At 36.1% G+C, this 22,108-nt stretch overlaps 2 protein-coding genes across 6 annotated transcripts in view; one reads left to right on the top strand and one right to left on the bottom strand.

The window, feature by feature from the left end:
- ERO1B (endoplasmic reticulum oxidoreductase 1 beta) overlaps positions 1-9,680 on the top strand; it is a 66,905-nt gene extending 57,225 nt beyond the window's left edge. For 2 of the 3 annotated variants that reach the window (XM_054666313.2, XM_016927789.4), the window contains exons 12-15: positions 113-182; positions 3,243-3,329; positions 4,296-4,429; positions 6,671-9,680. In XM_054666313.2, coding sequence (XP_054522288.1) covers positions 113-182; positions 3,243-3,329; positions 4,296-4,429; positions 6,671-6,731 — 352 coding nt within the window. In that variant the 3' untranslated portion in view covers positions 6,732-9,680. 3 annotated transcript variants of the gene reach the window in all.
- Positions 9,681-16,337: 6,657 nt separating this feature from the next.
- Positions 16,338-22,108, bottom strand: part of GPR137B (G protein-coupled receptor 137B) — a 66,681-nt gene continuing 60,910 nt past the window's right edge. The window contains exons 6-7 of one of the 3 annotated variants that reach the window (XM_514290.9): positions 20,002-20,126; positions 16,338-17,197 (exon numbers count right to left, since the gene is read on the bottom strand). In XM_514290.9, coding sequence (XP_514290.2) covers positions 17,089-17,197; positions 20,002-20,126 — 234 coding nt within the window. In that variant the 3' untranslated portion in view covers positions 16,338-17,088. Of the gene's footprint in view, positions 18,120-20,001; positions 20,127-22,108 lie in introns of all 3 variants that reach the window. The other 2 variants (XM_009441709.5, XM_009441710.5) reach the window with 2 other exon arrangements.

The following is a 22,108-nucleotide window of genomic DNA, read 5'->3' on the forward strand; positions in this document are numbered from 1 at the left end:
AGTAAATAATGAATTTTAAATATTCATAAGGATAGAAAATTTTATCAGGTTTCTGATACAGAGTACGTGGATTTTTCATGTGTAACTTAATCCAATACTATCATTTTATCAGGTCCTTTCCCATGCACTTTGATGAGAAATCCATGTTTGCAGGTGACAAAAAAGGGGCCAAGTCACTAAAGGTAAAAAGTTCTCGATTGGGACACGGGGTTGGGAGCAGTTTGCTGGTTATGCTTTAATGCTGTGCATCCAAACTGTTTTCTTTCCCAGTTTTCCAGCTTCTTGTCAGAGTTGGTCTGATTGGATTTTAATACAAATGGTACAAAAAGCCTTTCCATATTTCTCAGTTCCATTGACCAACTGCTTAGTGAATCATTGGTCATTAATTAGTATGTCCTATAACACCTTTATAAATGTCTTTTTAAAAGATACTAGTTGAGGGAAAGTTTTCTTAGTTTAAAATCAGTGTATATTGTCGTTTTGATGCAGCTTTCAGAATACCATGAGCTTTTAGCCACTTTGAGGACAATAAATATTTTTCTAAAGTTTATTTTATGGAATGTTACGGTTTTTGAAACCTATATTATGTTTTTGTCCCTTTGGACTAACTTAAAAGGTTAAAACTACCTGTTAACATGTGACATCAGAAGGAGAATATGTTTTGGGAACATTACCAAACTTCATGTTAGGTGTTCTTTATTTTCATTTGCTTAAAGTACATTAAGAAACAAATTGTACCCTTAAAATGTTCATAAAAGTATTTGAAATTGGCAATTTTTTTTTTTTACTTTTAAATTTATTTTTTGAGATGGGGTCTCGCTATGTTGCCCAGGCTGGTCTCAAACTCCTGGCCCTGAGCTGTCTTCCCACCTCAGCCTCCCAAGTACCTAGGATTACAGGCACAAGCCACCACACCTGGCCACAAATAATCTTTGAGTACAACTTCATAGTCTTTTATATGTACTTCTGAAATCCGGGTAGTTTCAAAAACTGAAACATTTTCTTATGTTTAGTGCAAGGTAATTTTTTAGCAAAACCTGACCTAAACTGATGTAAGAATATAGCAGATATTCGTAGTTTTGTGGGGTTGTTTTCAAATTCTGCTTGGTATGAATTTTTTATATTTTGCTACAGAAACATTAACGGATTTGACTGCAGGGTGTTTCCTCACACTCTGGTGAGATGTTTCATAATATATAGTACATGTACTGTATTTCTAAAATTTAAAAACTTCTGAATTCTAAAACACATTTGACCCCAAGATGTTTTAGATGTGGATGTACTATAGGAACCAATAAATCAATACTGAGTGATTCTCCTTTGGCGAGACTTTCTTGGTATTTCTGAAATAAGTAATTTAGTCACAACTATATTTTACTGTTGGAAGGTTGTTTTATTTTACAGTTGTTTTAGAGGTATATTGCCATTTTGGTATTTTATATGTTAATTCATTTTTATAATGCTTCCTGTTTTCTAAGTATTGACACATATGTTCTACTTTTAATCTTCAGAATGATCTTGTGTAATAGGGCAACTATAATTATGTATGTTTTTGTAGATGAGGAAAGTGAGACTAAGCAAAGCCTAAGGGTCTCACAGCAAGCTTTTAACTACACAATGCTGGGACTTTGTTTGCTGTTTGTCAAGAATGCATGAAGGAGAACCTATGTCCCTTTTCCATCTGCTGCAAAGAACTTACATTACATGAGAATATGACCAGCACAGGAGTTTTTGTGTTCTATTTATATTGTCTTTCTTTGCCAAGGTATTGATTCCTTTCAACCCTCTGGCAGCTGGTCAGGGCTTGTGGTAGCCAGAGTTTTCAGGCTACTTGCCTCCCGCTTCATGCAATAAAATATTTCCCTCAATGCAATAAAATGATTTTTATTTTCTGCAGTTGCCATGTGAAACAAATGAGGAAATTTTCTCTTAACCAATCTTATCCGCAGATAAAGTGAGACCAACCTTAAAGGCATATTGCACACAAATGCTTATAGGCAGAAGAATTTCCCCAGTGTAGGAAACTTCTTTTTTTTTTTTTTTTTTTGAGATAGTTTCACTCTAGTTGCCCAGGCAGTGGTGCAGTGGTGCGACCTCGGCTCACTGCAACCTCCACCTCCCGGGTTCAAGCTATTCTTCTTCCTCAGCCTCCCAAGTAGCTGAGATTACAGGCATGCACCACCACACCTGGCAGATTTTGTATTTTTAGTAGACATGAGGTTTCACTATGTTGTTTAGGCTGGTCTCAAACTTATGACCTCAAGTGATCACACCTCGGTCTCCCAAAGTGCTGGGATTACAGGCGTGAGCCACCCTGCCTGACCAGTGTAGGAAACTATTACAGCAAAATAGAGGGATCCAGTAAGCATCTCCATAACAACTGCATTAGCAAATGTAGAGGACTGTGGGACCATATGTGTCACACAGGCCTGTTATCATTCATATTGATTGAGCAACCATGACAAACATAGTGTGGTACTAAGGAGTGATACAAAAATTGATCATTGTTCTAGGACTAGCTTTCTGATATAGGCTTACACAAAGCAAAGGATCAAAAATAAGTGAAACATAAACTAGACATATTTATTGTTGGTTGTATGTAGATAACAAATGGAAGCAGCAATTAAGTTCCTTAAAAGTAAAGACCATGTATTATTTACTTTTGTATCTCCCATAGTGCATATTTTGGTGCTTTGCATAAAGTAGCTCCTCAGTGGAAAGTTTATTGAATTAATATGCAGAATGAATTTTATTAATTTCCATTAATGTCAGTATTTTATGTACCATGTTATAGTATACAAGTATCAAGTATTTTTCTTTACTGTTGAAAAACACAACTCGGGTTGGGTATGGTGGCTTTCACCGTAATCCCAGCACTTTGGGAGGTCGAGGTGGGTGGATCATTTGAGGCCAGGAGTTCAAGACCAGCCTGGCCAACATGGCGAAACCCCGTCTCTACTAAAAATACAAAAATTAGCTGGGCATGGCGGCATGCGCCTATAATCTAAGCTACTTGGGAGGCTGAGGAGACAGGAGAATCCCTTGAACCTGGGAGGTGGAGGTTGCACTAAGCCAAGATTGCACCACTGCACTCCAGCCTGGGCGACAAAGCAAAACTCCTTCTCAAACAAACAAAAAACACAACTGATTTATTAATAAGCATCAAAACTTACTTATCGTTTAGCCAAATGCAGTTCAATTTTAAAAGTCTAATTAGACTGAAAATATTTTCTGCTTGCTAGGAGGAATTCCGATTACATTTCAAGAATATCTCCCGTATAATGGACTGTGTTGGATGTGACAAATGCAGATTATGGGGAAAATTACAGGTATATGTGTTGTCTTCTCTTTTGAAGCCATTACTAACCTTTATTTTTTCCACTGAGTGCAAGCTTTTTATTAAAATGTCCTCATTGTTCATTGAATTAGAATTTAGAAATAGGCAGATCCAAGGTGTTTTTTCTGTTGATGAAAAAATTAATATTAAAGTATATGTGTTACATGTATGTGAAAGGATGTTTCTCATATTATTATTTAGTGATTTTAGTTTTATTGTGTCTGTGTTTCTATTGATACAATACCAGATTCATTTGTGAGGTTGGTGGTCATTACGAACCGAGTATATCCGTATTTTACGTATGTATATAGAAAGGTAAAATGTAATTACATAAAAAGATTGAAATATGAAGTCTTGGTCATTGAATTTATTTAAATGAGCAAAAGAAGGTCACTTAGTCAAAATAGGAAAGCTCCACAAGACAGGTCCATTACTCTGTGTAAGCCAGTGTCAAAAGGATTGTTGAATATTTTATCTCTTTCTAACAAAGATGGTAATTTATAGAAAATTAAGAGACAAAATTATTACAGTGGAGGCTATACCGAAATAAAATATGTCTTTTTCTATAGTGCTAATAATTGAGAAATTATTAAGTGTGGGTATCAATAATCTCTGAGTTTTGAATTGCTAAAAGCTGTAAAAAGTCCTTTATGGTTACAAATTGAACATTGTAATCCTAATATGGTATTTTCAAGGTTAAAAAAGTCATTTTAATAATTTGGAATAGTATGATATGTATTCAATAAGTGTTAAGACTATTCAGGTTTCCTTAACTGCTCAGATGTGTTTATTATATGCATAACCTGTGAGAAAGTAGAAACTGTAGTAATATTTTTGTGAAAAGCTCAGTTCATATGAATTTCCTAACTGGCATAACAGTGGCTATATATTCCTTTAAGCCTTTTTACTAGTTATTATTATTTAAAGTTAATTATGAGTTTATTGGTATTTTCTTTAGACTCAGGGTTTAGGAACTGCCCTGAAGATATTATTCTCTGAAAAAGAAATCCAAAAGCTTCCAGAGAATAGTCCATCTAAAGGCTTCCAACTCACCCGACAGGAAATAGTTGCTCTTTTAAATGCTTTTGGAAGGTAAGAACCATTATATGTTGAAGATTTTTGATTTCCCATTGGGTTTCAACAAACTGCAAAGATAATCTTCTTTGCTAAAAGTAGGGTTTGTTTTGTTGACAAAAAAAAATTTTATATTGTATCTGTACTAACTTAGAGAGGGCTTAATGCTGACAAGTCAGTTTCTCTACAGGTCATAGGAAAAACTAAGTTTCCAATTGCCAGTGTTTTTCAGTTTGCTGCCTTAATTTTGTAAGGGAGATATTCTTCTAATATTCTTTTTACTTGGCTATAACTTGTTCAACTACAATAGCAGGAGTAAGGAATGTGTGATTGAGAAGGTGATAAAAGAAAATTAAAACCTTCATCTGCTCCTTATTTTTCTTAAATTTTCATTACTATTTTTTTCTTTTCTCACCTTTTTCCTGCACTATGCTCTTTATTTCTGAAGCTCAGAGGTCATTTTTCTTTCACTCATTTCTACATGATTTACTTCTGTATACAGACATATAATTTGCTTGCTTGTTTATATCACCAGTGGTTTAAAAAATAATTTGAATTTGCCAGCAGAGATACATGTAATGGCAACTGAGGAATACAGAACAGAAGGAAAAGAATCACAGAAAATAATACTGTGCTTCCTTGGGGAAAAAGAAAAAAGTCAACTTGAGGAAGAATTTTTAAAAAAAATAGGGGACTGAGTAATACAGATTATTTCTTGTTTTTCTTAACATGTGTTTTAAGTTAAAAAGAAGCAGTTAAGTTAAAAACAGATTTATTATATGTCCCCTGCTTTTTTTTTTTTTTTTTTAAAGAGATGAGGGTCTCGCTCTGTCATCCAGGCTGGAATGCAGTGGCACGATCATGGCTCACTGCAGTATCCAAATCCTGGGGTCAGGCGTTCCTTCCGCTTGAGCTTCCCAAGTAGCTGGGACTACAGACACATGCTATTTTGCCTGGCTAATTAAAAAAATTTTTTTGTAGAGATGGGGGTCTCACTTTGTTGTTCAGTCTGGTCTCAAACACCTGGCTTCAAGTGATTCTCCTGTCTTGGCCTCCCAAAGTGCTGGGATTACAGGCATGAGCCACTGTACCTGGCCATTTCCCATCTTAATAACAAGGATTTCACCTGTTGCTTCCCTGTATTTAAAGATGACTATGTAGGTTGAGATTTCAGACACAGGATAGATATAGACTATCCATTAATTGGTATTTCATAAAAAATTCACTCCATCCACTTATGAGGCCTGTAGAAAGATAACACAGGAGATATTGAATGAAATTTAAATAAATTGAAATGAAAAATATTGTAAATAACTTAAGCATCTCTTAAGTCCAAATTAAATTGAGAAAGATGAAAACAATTGAGAATTTCAAAACAATTGAAAATTTCCTTCAATCTCATAAAAAATATTCACAAATGCAGCCTTTCTTGTTTTAGTTCTATATCTAGAGCTTATTACCTTTTATTGTTCCCTAGACTAATGGACTCAGAATCAGGGGTCCTAAAGTTCTGGAATCCTGGCCTGCCCTTTAGTAGTGGTATGAACTCAGGCAAATCACCGCTTTCCTAGTTTGTTTCCTGATCATGAGATCATATATGTGATGGGCTTAGAACATTGCCTGTCCTCCTAAGTGATTAAGGAATAATTTTTCTTCTATCAAATAGTTAAAGATTTTTCTTCTATCACCCCCGAATTGTACATAGGGATACTTGAGCTTTTAGAATTACTTTTTTATATTTCCCATCCCAGAGTTTTACTTTTTGGCCTGGGCTGAGAAGCACTTCATTTAGTCAGTCAGTAATCATTTACTGAATACTATAAGCATCAATGGGTATGGGGCACAGGAGAGAGACTCAGCAGGAGATGAAATAGAGTCTTTACCCTTAGGGAGCTAACAACATAAGACAAATTAGTGTGTTTGGGGAACATTGAGTAAAGAGCAATCATTTGAAGAGGAATGTGCAAAATAAATTTATTAGACCAATTGTAAATGATTTGAGATTCTTTATTAAGAATTATTCATATCACTGTTCCCATTATTAATCTAATGTCTGTAGATAGTATGAAGTAACAGGCTTCCTTTGCCCCTTCTAAACCAGTCTTAATGAGAATACTAATTTAAACATGGAAGCTTCAGTGTTTGATGGTTTTTATTTTAGGTTTTGCTTTCAAATTATAGCTTATGTAACAATATCAATAATTTGAAATAGTATGCATCATGTTAGCCTTACTAATATGCTTTTTCTTTCTTCCATAGGCTTTCTACAAGTATAAGAGACTTACAGAATTTTAAAGTCTTATTACAACACAGTAGGTAATAAAGGCTTTTATGTGTCTAACTAGAGACATAAAGTGACTGTGGAAAGCCTTTTAATTATGGACATTCATCAGAAAGAGACTAATCTGACTTCAAGAATTCTGAACTATTAAATAGAAAATTTAAATGCTCACTTGAATATTTATGATTCTTAATAGATTATTATCAACTAGAGATATTTATAAATGAAGTATATACTTTTAAAACATGTAAGTTATACTAATTTTGTGTTTAATTTCATATGTTTTCATGTGCTGAAAATTCTATTTTTTTTAGAATTGGTTTTGTTTTTATTCTATTATCCTTTATTTCCAGTTGTCAAACTTTAAATGGCTATGTCTGCATTCTAATAACACTGTTCAGTCTGTTATGGAAAAGGAGAACTAGGGAACAAATGTTGCTTAGGGCTGGTGTCAGTGAGAAAAATTTATCAATGCTTTTTAATGTGTTTTTACCCTTGCCTCACTCTGTGTGTGTCACTTTCTATAATATAAAGAAATATTATAATATTTCTAGAATCTGGAACTGTCACCATGATGAATGGCCCTTTCAGTGCATAGTTACAGAAATTCCTGAAGATTCCCCAGGACTTCAATTTCATTGGTTTTTATTTGCAGTTTTTAGTTGCTGTAATTGTTGCTGTTTCCAGTCTAAAGGACCTCCTTTGGTAAAGGTGAACAAGACCTCTCCCCTATGCTACCCAGCCAGATTTCGTGTGTGTAATGGGCTGGCCCAAGAGTGTTCTTTTACTTAGAACTCCTTTTGATTTTGCTTTTCTCTGCCCCTAGAAATTTTAGGGACAAAGACATTTTGGAAATTGTCAGTTACTTTTAGAAAGAAAACACTGCAGAAATATTTAACAGATTACTTCTTGATAAAATTTAAATGGGATTATATGAATTTATAATGCCAATTGAAAATATTATATACACAAAATTTGCTATTTTCACTTAAAGTAAGCATTTTTAAAGGATTTATTTTAGAATACAATCTATGCAATCCTCCAACTCAGTGTGCTTTTCCCTGACAGGATATATAAAAAGGTAGATTAGGTCAACCCTCCTTTAAGCTTCCTCTCCCCTCACCTTTTCTTTTCACTGTATATAAACGGTACTTTCTGTGATTCATACCAACAGAGGACTTTCTGTGATTCATACCAACAGTCCTAAACTGTCATTTTCTAAATCTGGGATTTAAAATCTTTAAACAATATTTAAAATCTTGATTTTTTTTTAAATGTCAGCAGATACAATTTGGAAGATTGCATCTGTGTAGAAGTAATGCAGGTACAAGATCTAGAGTTTTTCCTTAGACTCTTTAGTCTTTTCTGAATTAAAGAATAAGTGCTCTTAAATCCATATTTTATCCTGTCAAAGTCTGAAATGTGTTCATTGATGATTTGGTGACATCTAAAAAATTGTATTTAGTTGGCTTGGCTCACCCCTCTTAAAAATACTTAGCCATCTCTTGGTGGGATGTGGTGGGGGTATTAAGGTCTCAGCGTTATTTATTTTCTCACCTAATTTCAAACCTTTATAAACTTGGGGTTTTGTTGTTGATGGTGGTAGTATTTTTTGTTAAGTTGTTTAAAAGGCTGACTTGATTGGAGCCTCCTCTACTTTTTCTTGAGGGTTGCAAGTATTGTATGGTGGGGGAGGGGGGCCTTAAGGCAAACTGTCTAAAAAGTGACTATCCAATTAATTTAACTAGTAAATTAGTAAGAATTATTCTTAGCATTCATTCAGTTTAAGATGTGAAAAATTTGCACTTTGTTTATCACTCTAAATGTAAAGAACTTTTTGATAGTGTTATTTCACCACTCCCTCAGTTAAAGGCTATTTTTAAACTGTTTACTAGAGAAAATCCTCGCTCATGTCCATTTATTGTTTTTTTCTGTACTGTGATTTGTTTCAAGCTTAGGAAAACTAGTATATTAGAGTATGTTCTAGGAAATTAAAAGATCTGGTTAGAGTAAAAATTTCTTTTTAAGGTTCTTAACTAATTTTTTCACAACTAAGAAAATAAATGAAGTATTCTTAGGCTGAAATTCATCTTATTTTATCATAAATTAGATTGTAGGGGCAGCCTACATTTTTGTGTATGTGTTTTTATTTCTTAAATGATTGTGTGAGCCTGGTGACATTTTATGGTTCTTGTGATCTAAACTGTTTTTCCAATTCACATCTTTTGTTGTGAAGTGATATTATACTAGAGTACTGTTTGCATTGTAAAAATGCTTTGCTGGTGCTCTGGCATTTTGTCTTTATCTCATCACCTAATTTAAAAACCCAGCACTTGATAATATAACTGACAGAAATGATTGTACCCACTGATGAAGTAATGAAAAGGAAAATATTCCTTCCTTCAATGGCGTAAGTTTATTTTTTACTTAAGTGGCATCTATGTAAGTTAGACAAACTATATATTAAAATTGGTAAACTTTGAATGTTTCTCCTGTTTTGATTCTTAGATTATGAGGAGGATCAGACAGAATAAGACTCCACACTTTTGAAATTTGATAAGTCAAAACGTTTTATTTTGACATTTTTAACATTGTGAATTATTCGATATTTGTAATCTCTATATGTATATGAAACTCTGCCATGTTTTTCAACTTTGCCTATGTGCCACTGTATATAAGAAAGGACAGCTATTTTGATCTTCATCAGCATTGCCTTCAGCTGAAAATTTGGGAACAGTTCACAGTAAACCTCTCAGTAGTTTGCAAACTGAGGTACCTGCAGAAACCATAGCTACTCACCAAAATACACAGATCAGGTGCATGGTATCGTGGAAATTATTTGGTAAAAAAACACACACACAAATCTATGTGTACTGTATTTTAAGGAATATCTACAGGTGCAGCTTTGATTTTGAACAGAATTCCAAATAATTTACTGGTGTACCCACCAGAATCTAGAAAATGTGAATTAAAGTACATGTTTCTGCAGTCTTTTCTGTCTTGTTTTTCCCCGCTATTTTAAGTGTTTCTTTTTATGGCATGAGAATTTGATTGTAACCTGTGGAGAAGGGAGAAAATGTATTTATAAGTAGTCTGAGGTTGTTTCTTATCATAATGGCAAGCATTGGCTGGCACTGTATTAAGGGCTTTTACATGCATAGTTTGGCTTTAAATGAATACACTGTTAATCTTCACAATAGCACTAGTAGGTAGGTACAATTACTTCTCTGTTTTATAAGTAAGAAGACCGAGGATAAAAAAGGCTAAGTAACCTGTCCATAGTCACAAATTCTAGGTTGTGGAGCAAGCATTTGAGACGAGAAAGACTGATTCTAGAACCTTTGTGACGTTTTGTAAGTTGGCCTATTTCCCTTCAGCTACAAAGTGGGAACAATTAAAAGCATTGTTTGATTTGTATTGAATCATAAAGCTTATAAAATATGCTTTATCTTATTTAATTTTTTGAATAGGTAATACATTCACATGGTTAAAAGAAACAAACAATATAAAAAGTTATTCAGTGAATGTGTTCCTGTGTCCTTGGCCCAGCTTCCTCCACTGCACACTCATCTCCCACCATGAATAGCCTGTGCTCTTGGTTTCTTAGGTTTCCATTCACACTGTTGTAGACAGGTACAAACATATACAAATGGAAAGTCTTATTTTTTCTCTCATTTTTACTCAAAAATTGACATCATATACATACGATTTCATTTTTTTCACCTAGTATTTCTTGGCAGTCTTCACATATGACTAGATAGTTTTCTCATTTTTTGAAGTAGATACTTGGTATTCTGTTATGTGAATGTGCCAGTGTTGAATTAACCCGTCCTCTATTAATGGGCAGCTGGGTTGTTTCCAGACCTTGTACATATGTCATTTCACATTTATATAAATATTGTACCTGTAGAATAAATTCCCAAAGATAAGAATTTTGGGGGCAAAGACTGTGTGCATTTATAATTTTGAAAGATATTGGCATATTGTCCTTCATAGGGGTAGTCATCAATTCACATACCATCTAAAATTTATGATAGTACTTGCTAACCTGCAACATTACCAATGTAGATGTTATTAAAATGTTGGATTCTGGCCATTCTGGTAGATGAAAATTTATATCAATGTGTACATTCTTTTATTTTCCTTAAAAAAGAGATGGGGTCCCACGTTATCACCCAGGCTGGAGTGCAGTGGTATGATCATAGTTCACCGTAGCCTCAAACTGGTGGGCTCAAGTGATCCTCCAGCCTTAACCTCCCGAATAGCCTGGCTTATAGGTGCACACCACACACCTGACTGCTCAGTATGTAAATTTTTATTATGCCTAAGGTTGACCACCTTTTAATATGTTTAGGAGCCATTTGTATTTCCTTTTGTTTCCCATATTGTTTTGTTCCTATCCATCTTTCTACTATATCGTTGATATGTTGTTTGTTAGGGATATGAACCCTTTGACAGTAATGAGTTGCAAATATTTTCTTTCCAATTTGTCATCTGTCTTTTGCTTATGATGGCTTTGTCATGAGTTTTAAAAAAATTTTATGTAGTCTGAATTACCAGTTTTTTTAGTGGTTTCTGGATTTTGAGTCATAATTAGAATGTTTTTCTCAATCCAGAGCAATAGAGTAATTCACCTAAATTCTACATCTAAATTTTGAACCTCTGAAGCATATTCTGGCATAAGATGTAAGTTATGGATCTAACCTAATTTTTTCCGCAGGTGATTAACCCAGTTGTTCCAATATTATTTATTGAACTGTTTGTTTTCTCCTGACGAGTTTGAGAGGCTACATTGATCTTATCTTAGAATCCGTCATATGTATTTAGCTGAGTATCTGCTTCTGTTTCTCTGTATCTGTTTCTATTTCATTGCTCTATTTAGTCATGCACTAGTACCACATTGTTTTAATTACCCAGGCTTTAGTTTTAATCTAGTGCATTGGTCCTCCCTCATTCCTCCCCCGCCCACCTTTTTTTTTTTTTTTAAACAGTTTTTCTAACTGTTCTTATTTTTCCATATGAGCTTTAAAAAATTCTTAACATATAGAGCATACTAAAACTGTCCAACTCAAGTTCTCTCCCAAGGGTTGCACTTTTAACCACTTATTTTGTCACTGTTCTTTTGATACTTTACCTGATAAAGATACACTTTTTACTACTTTTAAATTATTACAGTGTTCTATTTGGCAGTGCCCAAACAGGTGACGGCAGATGGAGGCAGGATGCAATGCCTGTGTGGAAAGAATGTCATCTCAGTGCTTCTATTTTAAGATAGTCTCTAGGATTGATTTAAGGACTGTTCTCATGTAAAATCCCTATTTCCTTTTTTATTCCATTACGAATTATTTGCCCAAAAGTTGGATATCTGTCAAAGATTCATAAGACAAGAGGGAGAGACCCTTAAATAAGTACTAAACTTGTAAAATCAATATGTGGATAAAAGTGCAAGTACAAGGAGTTACTTTGGAAAAAAAAAAAAAAGACATCTACCAAAAACCAGGATTTGACTATTCATTCACTGTTATAGGAGCTGGGACTATAGCAGTGAACAAAACAGACAAACATTCCTGCCATCATATAACTTAGGACATTATAACCTATCTAGATTGTAGTGAGAATGCACCAAAAGAAAAAATACATCAACCAAAGGGGAATGGCCAACTAGACACCTATCTAGTGCAGAAGGTGTCCTCAACATGAATGAATCTTAGTGTTGTCTTGACAACGCCATCAGATTGTCATAGATTGATGCTATTAATCAATTAAAGTCATTCCCCTAACACTGGTCAGAGCGGAGTTAACATTCCAAGCAACATTCTGGTATCATTTAACTTCTGCTATGGCTTTCCTTCATAGAATATACCTCCAAATGGGTGTGTGTTCTTTTCCCTTTAATGAGCTTAAACCTGCAAACCTGGAGCCCAGACTCTTGGCTAGTGAATTCACCAAGGAGATAGCACTCAAAGGATACTAAGTTACACATATTTAATGGCCCTGGTAAAGCACTATTTGTTTAGGATAAATGCATGCTAATCCATTAATGCAGTTAATCCATTCAAGGAGCACTGTAACTTGGGCCTGCCAAGAGACTGGAGGGACTGTTGTAGGTTAGCGCGATTCATGGGGAAAAGGTCATAGTAACAGGAATCAATAGAAAAAGGGGGCAATTTTGGGAATCTTATAGGCATCTGATCTCCACTTAAGTTCAGGGGCAGAAAATCTGTTCTGGACATAGAAAGTCTAATATTTTGAGTGGTAGGACATCCAAGCTCCAAAAGGGCAGACCAGGTTTGGAGCTAGAGAATTAGTATGAGCAAGATGTTAATCAGTTTGAGAAAACAGAAGACAGGGTCCAGCCATAGCTCAAGGACTAGAGGTAGAGAATCCAGACTTGGAGGAACCAGGTAGATGTCATTAGGAGTTGCTGAGTCACTGGATTTAGATCTTACGACCCTGAACCCATAATTAATGACCTGGGCAGCCAATCTCAGAACTCCACACGGAATGAATGTAGTATCAGTGCCCTGGCCCATAGGAACCGGGCAACAGGTATAGGGACTCTGACACAGATCTAGGTTATGGGCACAGGGACATCCTCGGAAGACTTCAATGTATTTTGACCCTTGGTGCAAGAGTTCTTCATGTATCCTTGCTAAGGGCCTAGAGTAACGTTAATAAGTGAGTGTTCCTGAGTATAGACTAGGATCCACAGAAACGTGACAAGTGCCTAGTCCAGCGTCTCACATATAATAGGTACTGAATAGACATTGAATCCCACTCTCTTATCCTCACTGTTCCTTGTTAAATGTTTCCTCACTTTAATCCGTTTATTAATTGAATCTTTTTGATGAGACGAATTCCACAATTTTAGCCTGATCCTTTTCAGCAGCTCCTCCATCTGGACCCATGTCTTAAGTAGCATGATATACAGTTAGAAATGTCCTTTAATACAATTCTCACATAAGATGAAAACTGGGAATGCATATTAGATGTGTCTCTGATCAGATCTATGCTAGTCTCTTCTTCATCATGCAACCATCTAAAGTGAAAGAATGGTATTTTTTAGATAAAGGTTGTCTAGTTGGAAATCTCGATAAAAGTTTCAAATATTTAGACCCATTTAGTTCTAATATAAGTTTACCTTTACTGTTAAAAGATAAAAGCAAGTAATATTCACTATGTAAATATGAGAACCTTTTTCTCACAGTGCTTGTCAAGTTCTAGGGTTTACTAATATGTATTCCTTTCTTCTTAATAAGGTTTAAGTGTTCAACTAGGTGTTGGCCCAGCACTAAGGTCAACAAAGAGCAGTTGACTTGGATTTTGGTGAAAGAGGAAATTTGAGGAGGCATTAGTGAGTGTGCCTTATCTGAGTAGCTAAATTTAACCAGCAAAGCTTTTAATTTGCCTGATACATTCAAGAGAGAATTGGTATAAATATGATTGATGTGTATATTGTAATAGTCAAACCTTCTTACAGTCATAACTCTGTAACATACTCTAGATGTTTTAATCAGCAGCTCAACTGAGTTCATTGTAAAAAGGATAAAGAACCAATGAAAAATATCTATACGATATTCTTAGACAATTAGCTGCAGAGGTAGACACCTATTCCAATAGTCAGAGAAACTATTTCCAACAGTTACCCAGAAACGTTCACATGAAACTTTTCAGTGTTGCATCAGACTTAGCTAAATGGTGGCACAAAATTTTCAGTGATTCCCTCTTCCCCATATACTTCAACTTTCTAATAATCATCAGGGCTTTAATTTCATCGTGTTGCTTTAAAACAAGAGGACATTTGGGTATTTTGCAACCAGTAATCACCATTCCTTTTCCTCTTAGCATTTAATATTCCACATAAGTAGTTTGTTTGTTTTGTTTTGTTTTTTTTGAGACCGAGTCTCGCTCTGTTGCCCAGGCTGGAGTGCAGTGGCACAATGTCCGCTCACTGCACGCTCCGCCTCCTGGGTTCACACCATTCTTCTGCCTCAGCCTCCCAAGTAGCTGGGACTACAGGCACCCGCCACCACGCCCGGCTAATTTTTTGTATTTTTAGTATAGACAGGCTTTCACCGTGTTAGCCAGGATGGTCTAGATCTCCTGACCTCATGATCCTCCTGCCTCGGCCTCCCAAAGTGCTGGCATACAGGCGTGAGCCACCGCGCCCAGCCAGAAGTAGTTTTGTTAGTGTACCTAGTAGAACAAGTAAATTAGAAAGCCAAAGGGAATTTTAATTTTCCTTACTTACTAAGAAGGAAGGAGAGTTTGATGTAATCATAGTTTTTTTGTATTCCGTGTTTACAACACTTCTAGAAATTTTAGCATTATATTTTTAAAAGGGGAATGAGAAAAATAGGCACTTAGTACATTTTTATACTATCTAACAAAAATAATAGTTCAAATAAATCCCAGTAGCTTCATCATAAAAGTAGACTGACTTCTCTCACTTAATGCTGGGTATTCCAATTTTTCTGCCAGTAACAACAGAACTGTGTTTACACATTACAGGATGAGTATGATATTAGTGATCGTCTTATCACTATTTTAAAAAATATATCTTCCCTTCGCTGACCTAACACTGAAGGACTGCAGGACTTTCTGAAGATGTAACTTAAAGGAGTTTAAAACATGCTGAGTCTGCCTTTAAATTAACTATTAGTAATACAGTGTGACCACAATAATCTGTTAAAGCTATTTAGAATAATAGCTTATAATGTGTTAGGGCAACTTGAATAACAGTGTAGGGTTCACTTCAGTGTAGACTTTTCCCTGATAACTACTTTAAATGCTATGTTACCCCAATTTTTTCATGTACTAGAAGACAAGAATGTTGTTATGTAGGATTATGCAGAGTGAAGGTGTTCTATACAAATGAAAAGCCCAATGATGATCAATTTGAAACTTGAGATCCCAATTTTAAATACTACCAAAACAGTAGTAGACTTCATCTGTGAAATCAATGCCCAGAGATCAGTTATTCCTGAAGATCAAAATGAGAAGAGTCATTTGAAATGGGTTGCATCATGTAGTAGGACTTGTTAATATAAGTTCCTCTTCATTGGACCTTCCCTCTGTCCCCAGATGAGCATTCCTAGGCAGAGAAGGAACGTGCCTTGTTTCTGGTAACAGTACTTCCTCTAGAACCTTATCTCTGTTTTATAGAAAAGCAGAGCATTTAGCCTCCCAATAGGCAGTTTTATGGCTCCAGGATATATATAGTGGAGTTTTTAGAATGGCACTTCCGGTCTGGGAGGCAGTATTTCATAACCTGTTTTTTACTTAAATGAAAGATGACTTACAAAGAATTGTCTGGAACATGGCTGACAGGCATCATGCTACAGCATATTGCAGTGCTATTGCCATTTTTAAATGTGCAGCTTCCAATAGGCTCTTTACAGAGCTATTTAGAAGTAAGGGCATTATTTTAAATATAGTTGGAGATGATTACAGAAAAAACTATTAGGATTCCACAGTCTTAGCTCAACGGCTTGGGGTATTTGTTATTAATGCCCTTTATGGACCCTCTTATTTTCTCCTTGAATGTAATGAACATTCAGTGAGTTCGGAAAGGGGTGTACTCTTGATGTGGCCCTGAGGTAATGCATATTAGATTTCATTAGGCTGAAAAAAAACTATGCAGAATCTGTGAACATAGCAGAGGAGGTTTAATAGGATAAGTCAGCTACATTTTTAATGTTATCAACTTATCATTAATGTGTATACATTAGCGCCCTACTGAAAGGAAGTACCAGTCTTTGGGCAAAACTTAAGAGATTCCTTGAGGAACCTACGGCCTGAACCTTAAAAAAAAAATCTCTAAAGACCTTACAGTCTGCTGCTTTACCATTTCATTTTAATTATCAACACTGGAGTTGCAATTGGCTAAGTTGTCAACTGTATTTTAGGAGTCTACCAATGTGGCACTCAGAATCGGAGTGACCATCAGTGACCTAAAGAGGTAAGATTTGTGGAATACTTTAGTCCAAAAGCTTTAAAAAACTATTAGACCATATATTCTATATTTTTAAAGTGAATTATGCATAAAAGTCTGTGCAAACTACAACATAATTGCAGTAACATTCTCAAGAAAAAAAAACCCTAGTATACTTTAGCATTATTATTTAAGTTATACAAAATACATCTTTATAAAAGTACAGATTTTCTTTAAAAAGTTTAAATTATACCCACTGAAATAGCAAGGCTCCCTCTTTAGTACTAAAATAAGGGTTTATCAGTCTACATTATTGCTTAGTCCTATGGGGCCATTGGAAACCTGTAACAAATAAAAATCAAGTTCTATTTCTTAAGGAAAAGTGCCCTAAAAATTCAGCTGTCACTATGCTTTTCTGAAGCTTTTCATCTGAGGAATCGTCCATAAAACTGTTAACTGATGCTACCCAAGGCTTGGTTTGTCAGGATCCAAAGTTGAGTCTTGCAAAGTTCCTGCTTGTGCCAGGAAGCTGTTAGTTTGTTGTCCCCAATCATAGTAATCTGGAGCAAAACTTAAAAAGAAAAAAATATTTCAGTGACTTGAAACATTATATAGTATGTATGACATAGTCTAGTTTAGGTAGACAGAGCTGAGATTTTTGTGTAAACTATAGATAACTCTAAAGTTCTTTTAAATGGCTCTTAAAGTCCATTTTCCCACAAAACCATGCTACACACAGGGCTGAAATGCCCACAGACAACTCTACTGACCTCTTTAGAGCACAGAGTATACAGCATGACTAGAGAACCCAGCCAGTCACTATGCATAGGAAATGTTTTCAGCAACAAACTGCATCTGAATCCTAACATGGAGTACAGCTCACAACCTGTGGTGGTGTCTTTGGACAAATAACTTCTATGCCTCAATTTCCTCATCTTAGAATGGGAGTAATATTAGTAACTACGTCGTGGGCCTATTGTGGGGACTGAGTTAACATCTGTAAAGTGCTTAGAACAGTATCTAATATATAGTTAATTCTCAATACACGTAAGTCATTTTCATTATAATTATGTTCCTCTATGTAGTAGAAAGGGGGTCTTCTCTTCACAATATAGGTAGTGAGGACTCCCTCAGCTCTAAGTCATTTCTGGCAGGTGAGAGGGTAGGACAGCTCTAGCAGAATATGGGTTTAAAGGGGAAAAAAAACTAATAGGAGATGCAGTGGGGTAACTGGAAAAGAACAGTTTTAGGGAAGAGGTGGAGCTCAAAATCTGAGTGACCCAAAGGACAGCTTTTGACTTCAAGAAGTCCTTCTTGTTTGTTGGCTTGCTTCCAGCTTACATTCTTTACATCTGCTGGCTCAGCAGATTGGGCAGCTTTCTTCTTTTTTCTCAGCGACAGACAATCTTTTATCCTATCTGACCAGGATTTCTCTGCTCCCCGATCACTGAGAAAGCATGTATTCTCCCAGCTTTTCTTCAGTACTTCTGTCCCTAAAACAAGGACTCTTTTCAGAGCTCTCTTAAAGTTTTCTAAAGACTTTCACTGTTACTAACAAGGAGTAAAAAGGCAAGCATATATTTTTTATCATTTCATCCCAGAGGGAAAGAAGTTGTAAAGTTGTTAATGCTAAGTCTTTAATCTTATAAAAGATTACATAAGATAACCTTTCACTTCTAAGAAGCTCCCCTTTCCCAGGAACAGGATGGGGGTCCTGAGAGGACAAGCAGAGAGAAGACAGGCTTGGCAGGCACTATGTCAGCCCTTTTGGCTCCTCTCACCCCTGCTGGCCTTGCTGGCCTCACCGTCTCAGAGCCACAGGCTGAAAGGGGAAACATGATAGTCATCGGGTAGTGGAGTATGGCTAAGCACAGCAGGCTGAAGAAAAGGGAAGGGAATCCCAATAGCTACTACCCTTCCTGTTTGCAGACCATGCCCATGCTGAGGTAAGCAAAACTTGGAATCCTGGGGTGGATCTCTGCTATGGTTGCAATTTCAGGTGCTTCCCTCCTTTTATTTGCCTTCCCAATTCACTGAAAATTAGGCGATGGCAGCGGACTGGTAGTTCATGTATTGTCTTACACCCTCTATGTATGCTGCTTTGAACTCTCAGTATTTAACTGCCCTTTCCACATCTTCTGGGCCAGATCCGCATGTAGATTCAAGGAAGGAGACTCCTGCTATTAAAACTCACATGAAAGTATAACATAAGCATAGGTGAAACTAAGAGACAGGGTACTTATATACAAACTGTTTACATAGTATGGTGATTCAGAAAACAAATTTGAACAAAACTGCCTGAGTTAGAATTGTAGCCTAATCACTTGCTAGCTGTGTGACCTTGGACAAGTTACCTACCCTCTAGATACCTCAGTTTCATCTGTATTATGAGGCTAATAGTACTGACCTCTCAGGACTGTTAAGACTAAATGAGTTGATATTTGTGAATCTCTTAGAACAGTGTCTGATACAGAGTAGATGCTATAGAAGTATTTATTAAATAAGTATTCATGAAAATTGAGACCAAAGTAAATACCCTTCATGTAAATGAAATTTTAAATTAAGAACTGACATCATTCAAATTTGAAAACTTGGTCCTTTATAATGTATAATTTATTCTAATAAATACTACTGCATTTACTCTCTAGCTTTAGAACATGTGATTAAAGATATCATGTTCCATTGACTGATTCCATAGACAAGTGCTGTATTTCCCTCTTGGAGATTCAGAGCACACATTAGCATATTACAGGCTCGCTTGGCATTTTCTAAAAAGTTTTTTTTCTGGCCAGGTGCAGTGGCTCACGCCTGTAATCCCAGCACTTTGGGAGGCCAAGGTGGGCAGATCACTTGAGGCCAGGAGTTCAATCCAGCCTGGCCAACGTGGCAAAACCCCGTCTCTACTAAAAATAAAAAAATTAGTTGGGTGTGGTGGCGCACACCGGTAATCCCAGCTATTCGGGAGCCTGAGGCACAAGAATTACTTGAACCTGGGAGGGGGAGGTTGCAGTGAGCCAAGATTGCACCACTCTGCACTCCAGCCGGGCAACAGAGTGAGACCCTATCTCCAAAAAATAAAAAAGTTGATTATCATTTCCTTTTGCACAGCATAACTATTAAGAAAATAGTGTTTCATGGAATATTGTTTAGGAAACACTACTGTATACAATAATGCTATGGGGCTTTAAAAAAACCGGATGTCCTTTCTCATTCCTGAATGTTTCACATAAGTAAAATGATCTACTGAGAATCTAGTCTTATACCACCTAAGGCTGCACAGTTTTAATGTAGGAATTTTCTTTTAGCTTGAATCTATTTAATTGGTGTAACCCTTCCCTCCTGATGAGGCTTGTCTAACATGAAGTAGGGTCTTACCCTCCCTGAAGTCCCTGAGGGGCAATGTTCCAGGCAAGGTCATCATCACTGTCATATCTTCGAGGGTTGTCAAAGAAATAAGATCTGGGACTGAATCCATGGCTGGGGACCATTCCAGGGTTGGTCTAGAAAGACAGGTAATCATTCAGCATACTTACAGACATCATGCCTTGCACCAGACAAAAATAAGATCTCTTTCTTGTAGGAGACTAAAGATGTTCTATTCATTTGAATGTAGGCTATATCTGTTCAGCTGGAATATTCATTTCAGTTACTCTTATGTTTGAGAGGGATTCGCCTTGCCTTTTATCAGTATGGGCAAAATCTTCTATCAGAGTCTTGCTTGCAACAGTGAGTCATCATTCTTTTAATCCCTTATTGAAAAGCTAGATGATGAGTAACTATATGCCAATAAATTGTAAAATCTAGAAGAAATGGGCAAATTCCAAGACACATACAGCCTACCAAGACTAAACCGGAAAGAAGTCTAAAACCTGAACAGACCAATAACAAGTCTTTTATTCTACCTAACTAGAATTTCTCTGCTCCCTAATCCACTGAGAAAGCAATGTTTTCTCCCAGCTTTTCTTCACTTCTTCTGTCCCTAAAACAAGGGTTCTTTTCAGAGCTCTCTTAAGGTTTTCTAAAGACTTTCACTGTTAGTAACAAGGAGAAAAAAGGCAAGAGATCAAAGCCATAATAAAAAGTCTCCCAGTAAAGAAACGCCTGGGACCCAATGGCTTCACTGCAGAATTCTACCAAACATTTAAAGAAGAACTAATGTCAGTCATACTCAAACTAATCCAAAAAAAATAGAGGAAGAGGGAGTACTTCTACACTCATGGAGGAGGCCAGTATTACCCCGATACTAAAACCAAAGACACATAAAAGAAAACTGTAGGCCAATATCTCTGATAAATATTGATGCAAAAATCTTCAACAAAATACTAGTAAACCAAATTCAACAATACATTGGAAAGATGATTCATCATGACTAAGTGGGATTTATCCATGTGATACAAGGATGGCTCAACATAACACAAATCAATGTGACACATCATGTTAATAGAATGAAAGATAAAAACCATATGATCATTTCAATTGATGCTAAAAAAGCACTTGATAAAATTCAGTGTTCCTTCATGATAAAAACCCTCAAACCGGGGAAAAAAGAAACATACCTCAACATAATAAAAGCCATATATGACAGACCCATAGCTAGTATCATACTGAATAGGGGAAAACTAAAAGCCTTTCCTCTAAGAGCTGGAACACACAGTCACCACTGTTATTAAACATAGTACTGGAAGTCCTAGCTAGAGCAATCAGACAAGAGAAAGGGCATCCAAATTAGAATAGAAAAAGTCAAATTAATGACTCCCCAAAAAGTATGAGAACTAATAAATTCAGTAAAGTTGCACAAAAAATCAGTAGCATTTCTATATACCAAGAGTGAACAATCTGAAAAAGAAACGAAAAGTAATCCCACTTATAATAGCCACAAATAAATACCTAGAAATTAACCAAAGAAGTGAAAGAGCTCTATAATGAAAACTATAAAACATTTAAAGAAACTGAAGAGGACACCAAAAAATGGAAAAATATTTTCTGTTCATGGATTGGAGGAATCAATATTGTTAAAATGGCCATACTACCCAAAGTAATCTACAGATTCAATGCAATCCCCATCAAAATACCAATGATATTCTTCACAGAAATAGAAAAAACAATCCTAAAATTTATACAGAACCACAAAAGTCCCAGAATAGCCAAAGCTATTTTAAGCAGAACAAAAGTGGGAGAATCAACATGACCTGACTTCAAATTACACTACAGAGTTATAGTAACTAAAACAGCATGGTACTGGTATAGGAACAGACACATAGGGCCAGGCGTGGTGGCTCACGCCTGTAATCCCAGCACTTTGGGAGGCTGAGGCAGGCAGATCATGAGGTCAGGAGATCAAGACCATCCTGGCTAACACGGTGAAACCCCGTCTCTACTAAAAATACAAAAAATTAGCCGGGCGAAATGGTGGGTGCCCGTAGTCCCAGCTACTCAGGAGGCTGAGACAGGAGAATGGCGTGAACCTGGGAGGCGGAGCTTG

Source organism: Pan troglodytes, chromosome 1, assembly GCF_028858775.2.
Source record: "Pan troglodytes isolate AG18354 chromosome 1, NHGRI_mPanTro3-v2.0_pri, whole genome shotgun sequence".
Lineage (NCBI taxonomy): Eukaryota > Metazoa > Chordata > Mammalia > Primates > Hominidae > Pan > Pan troglodytes.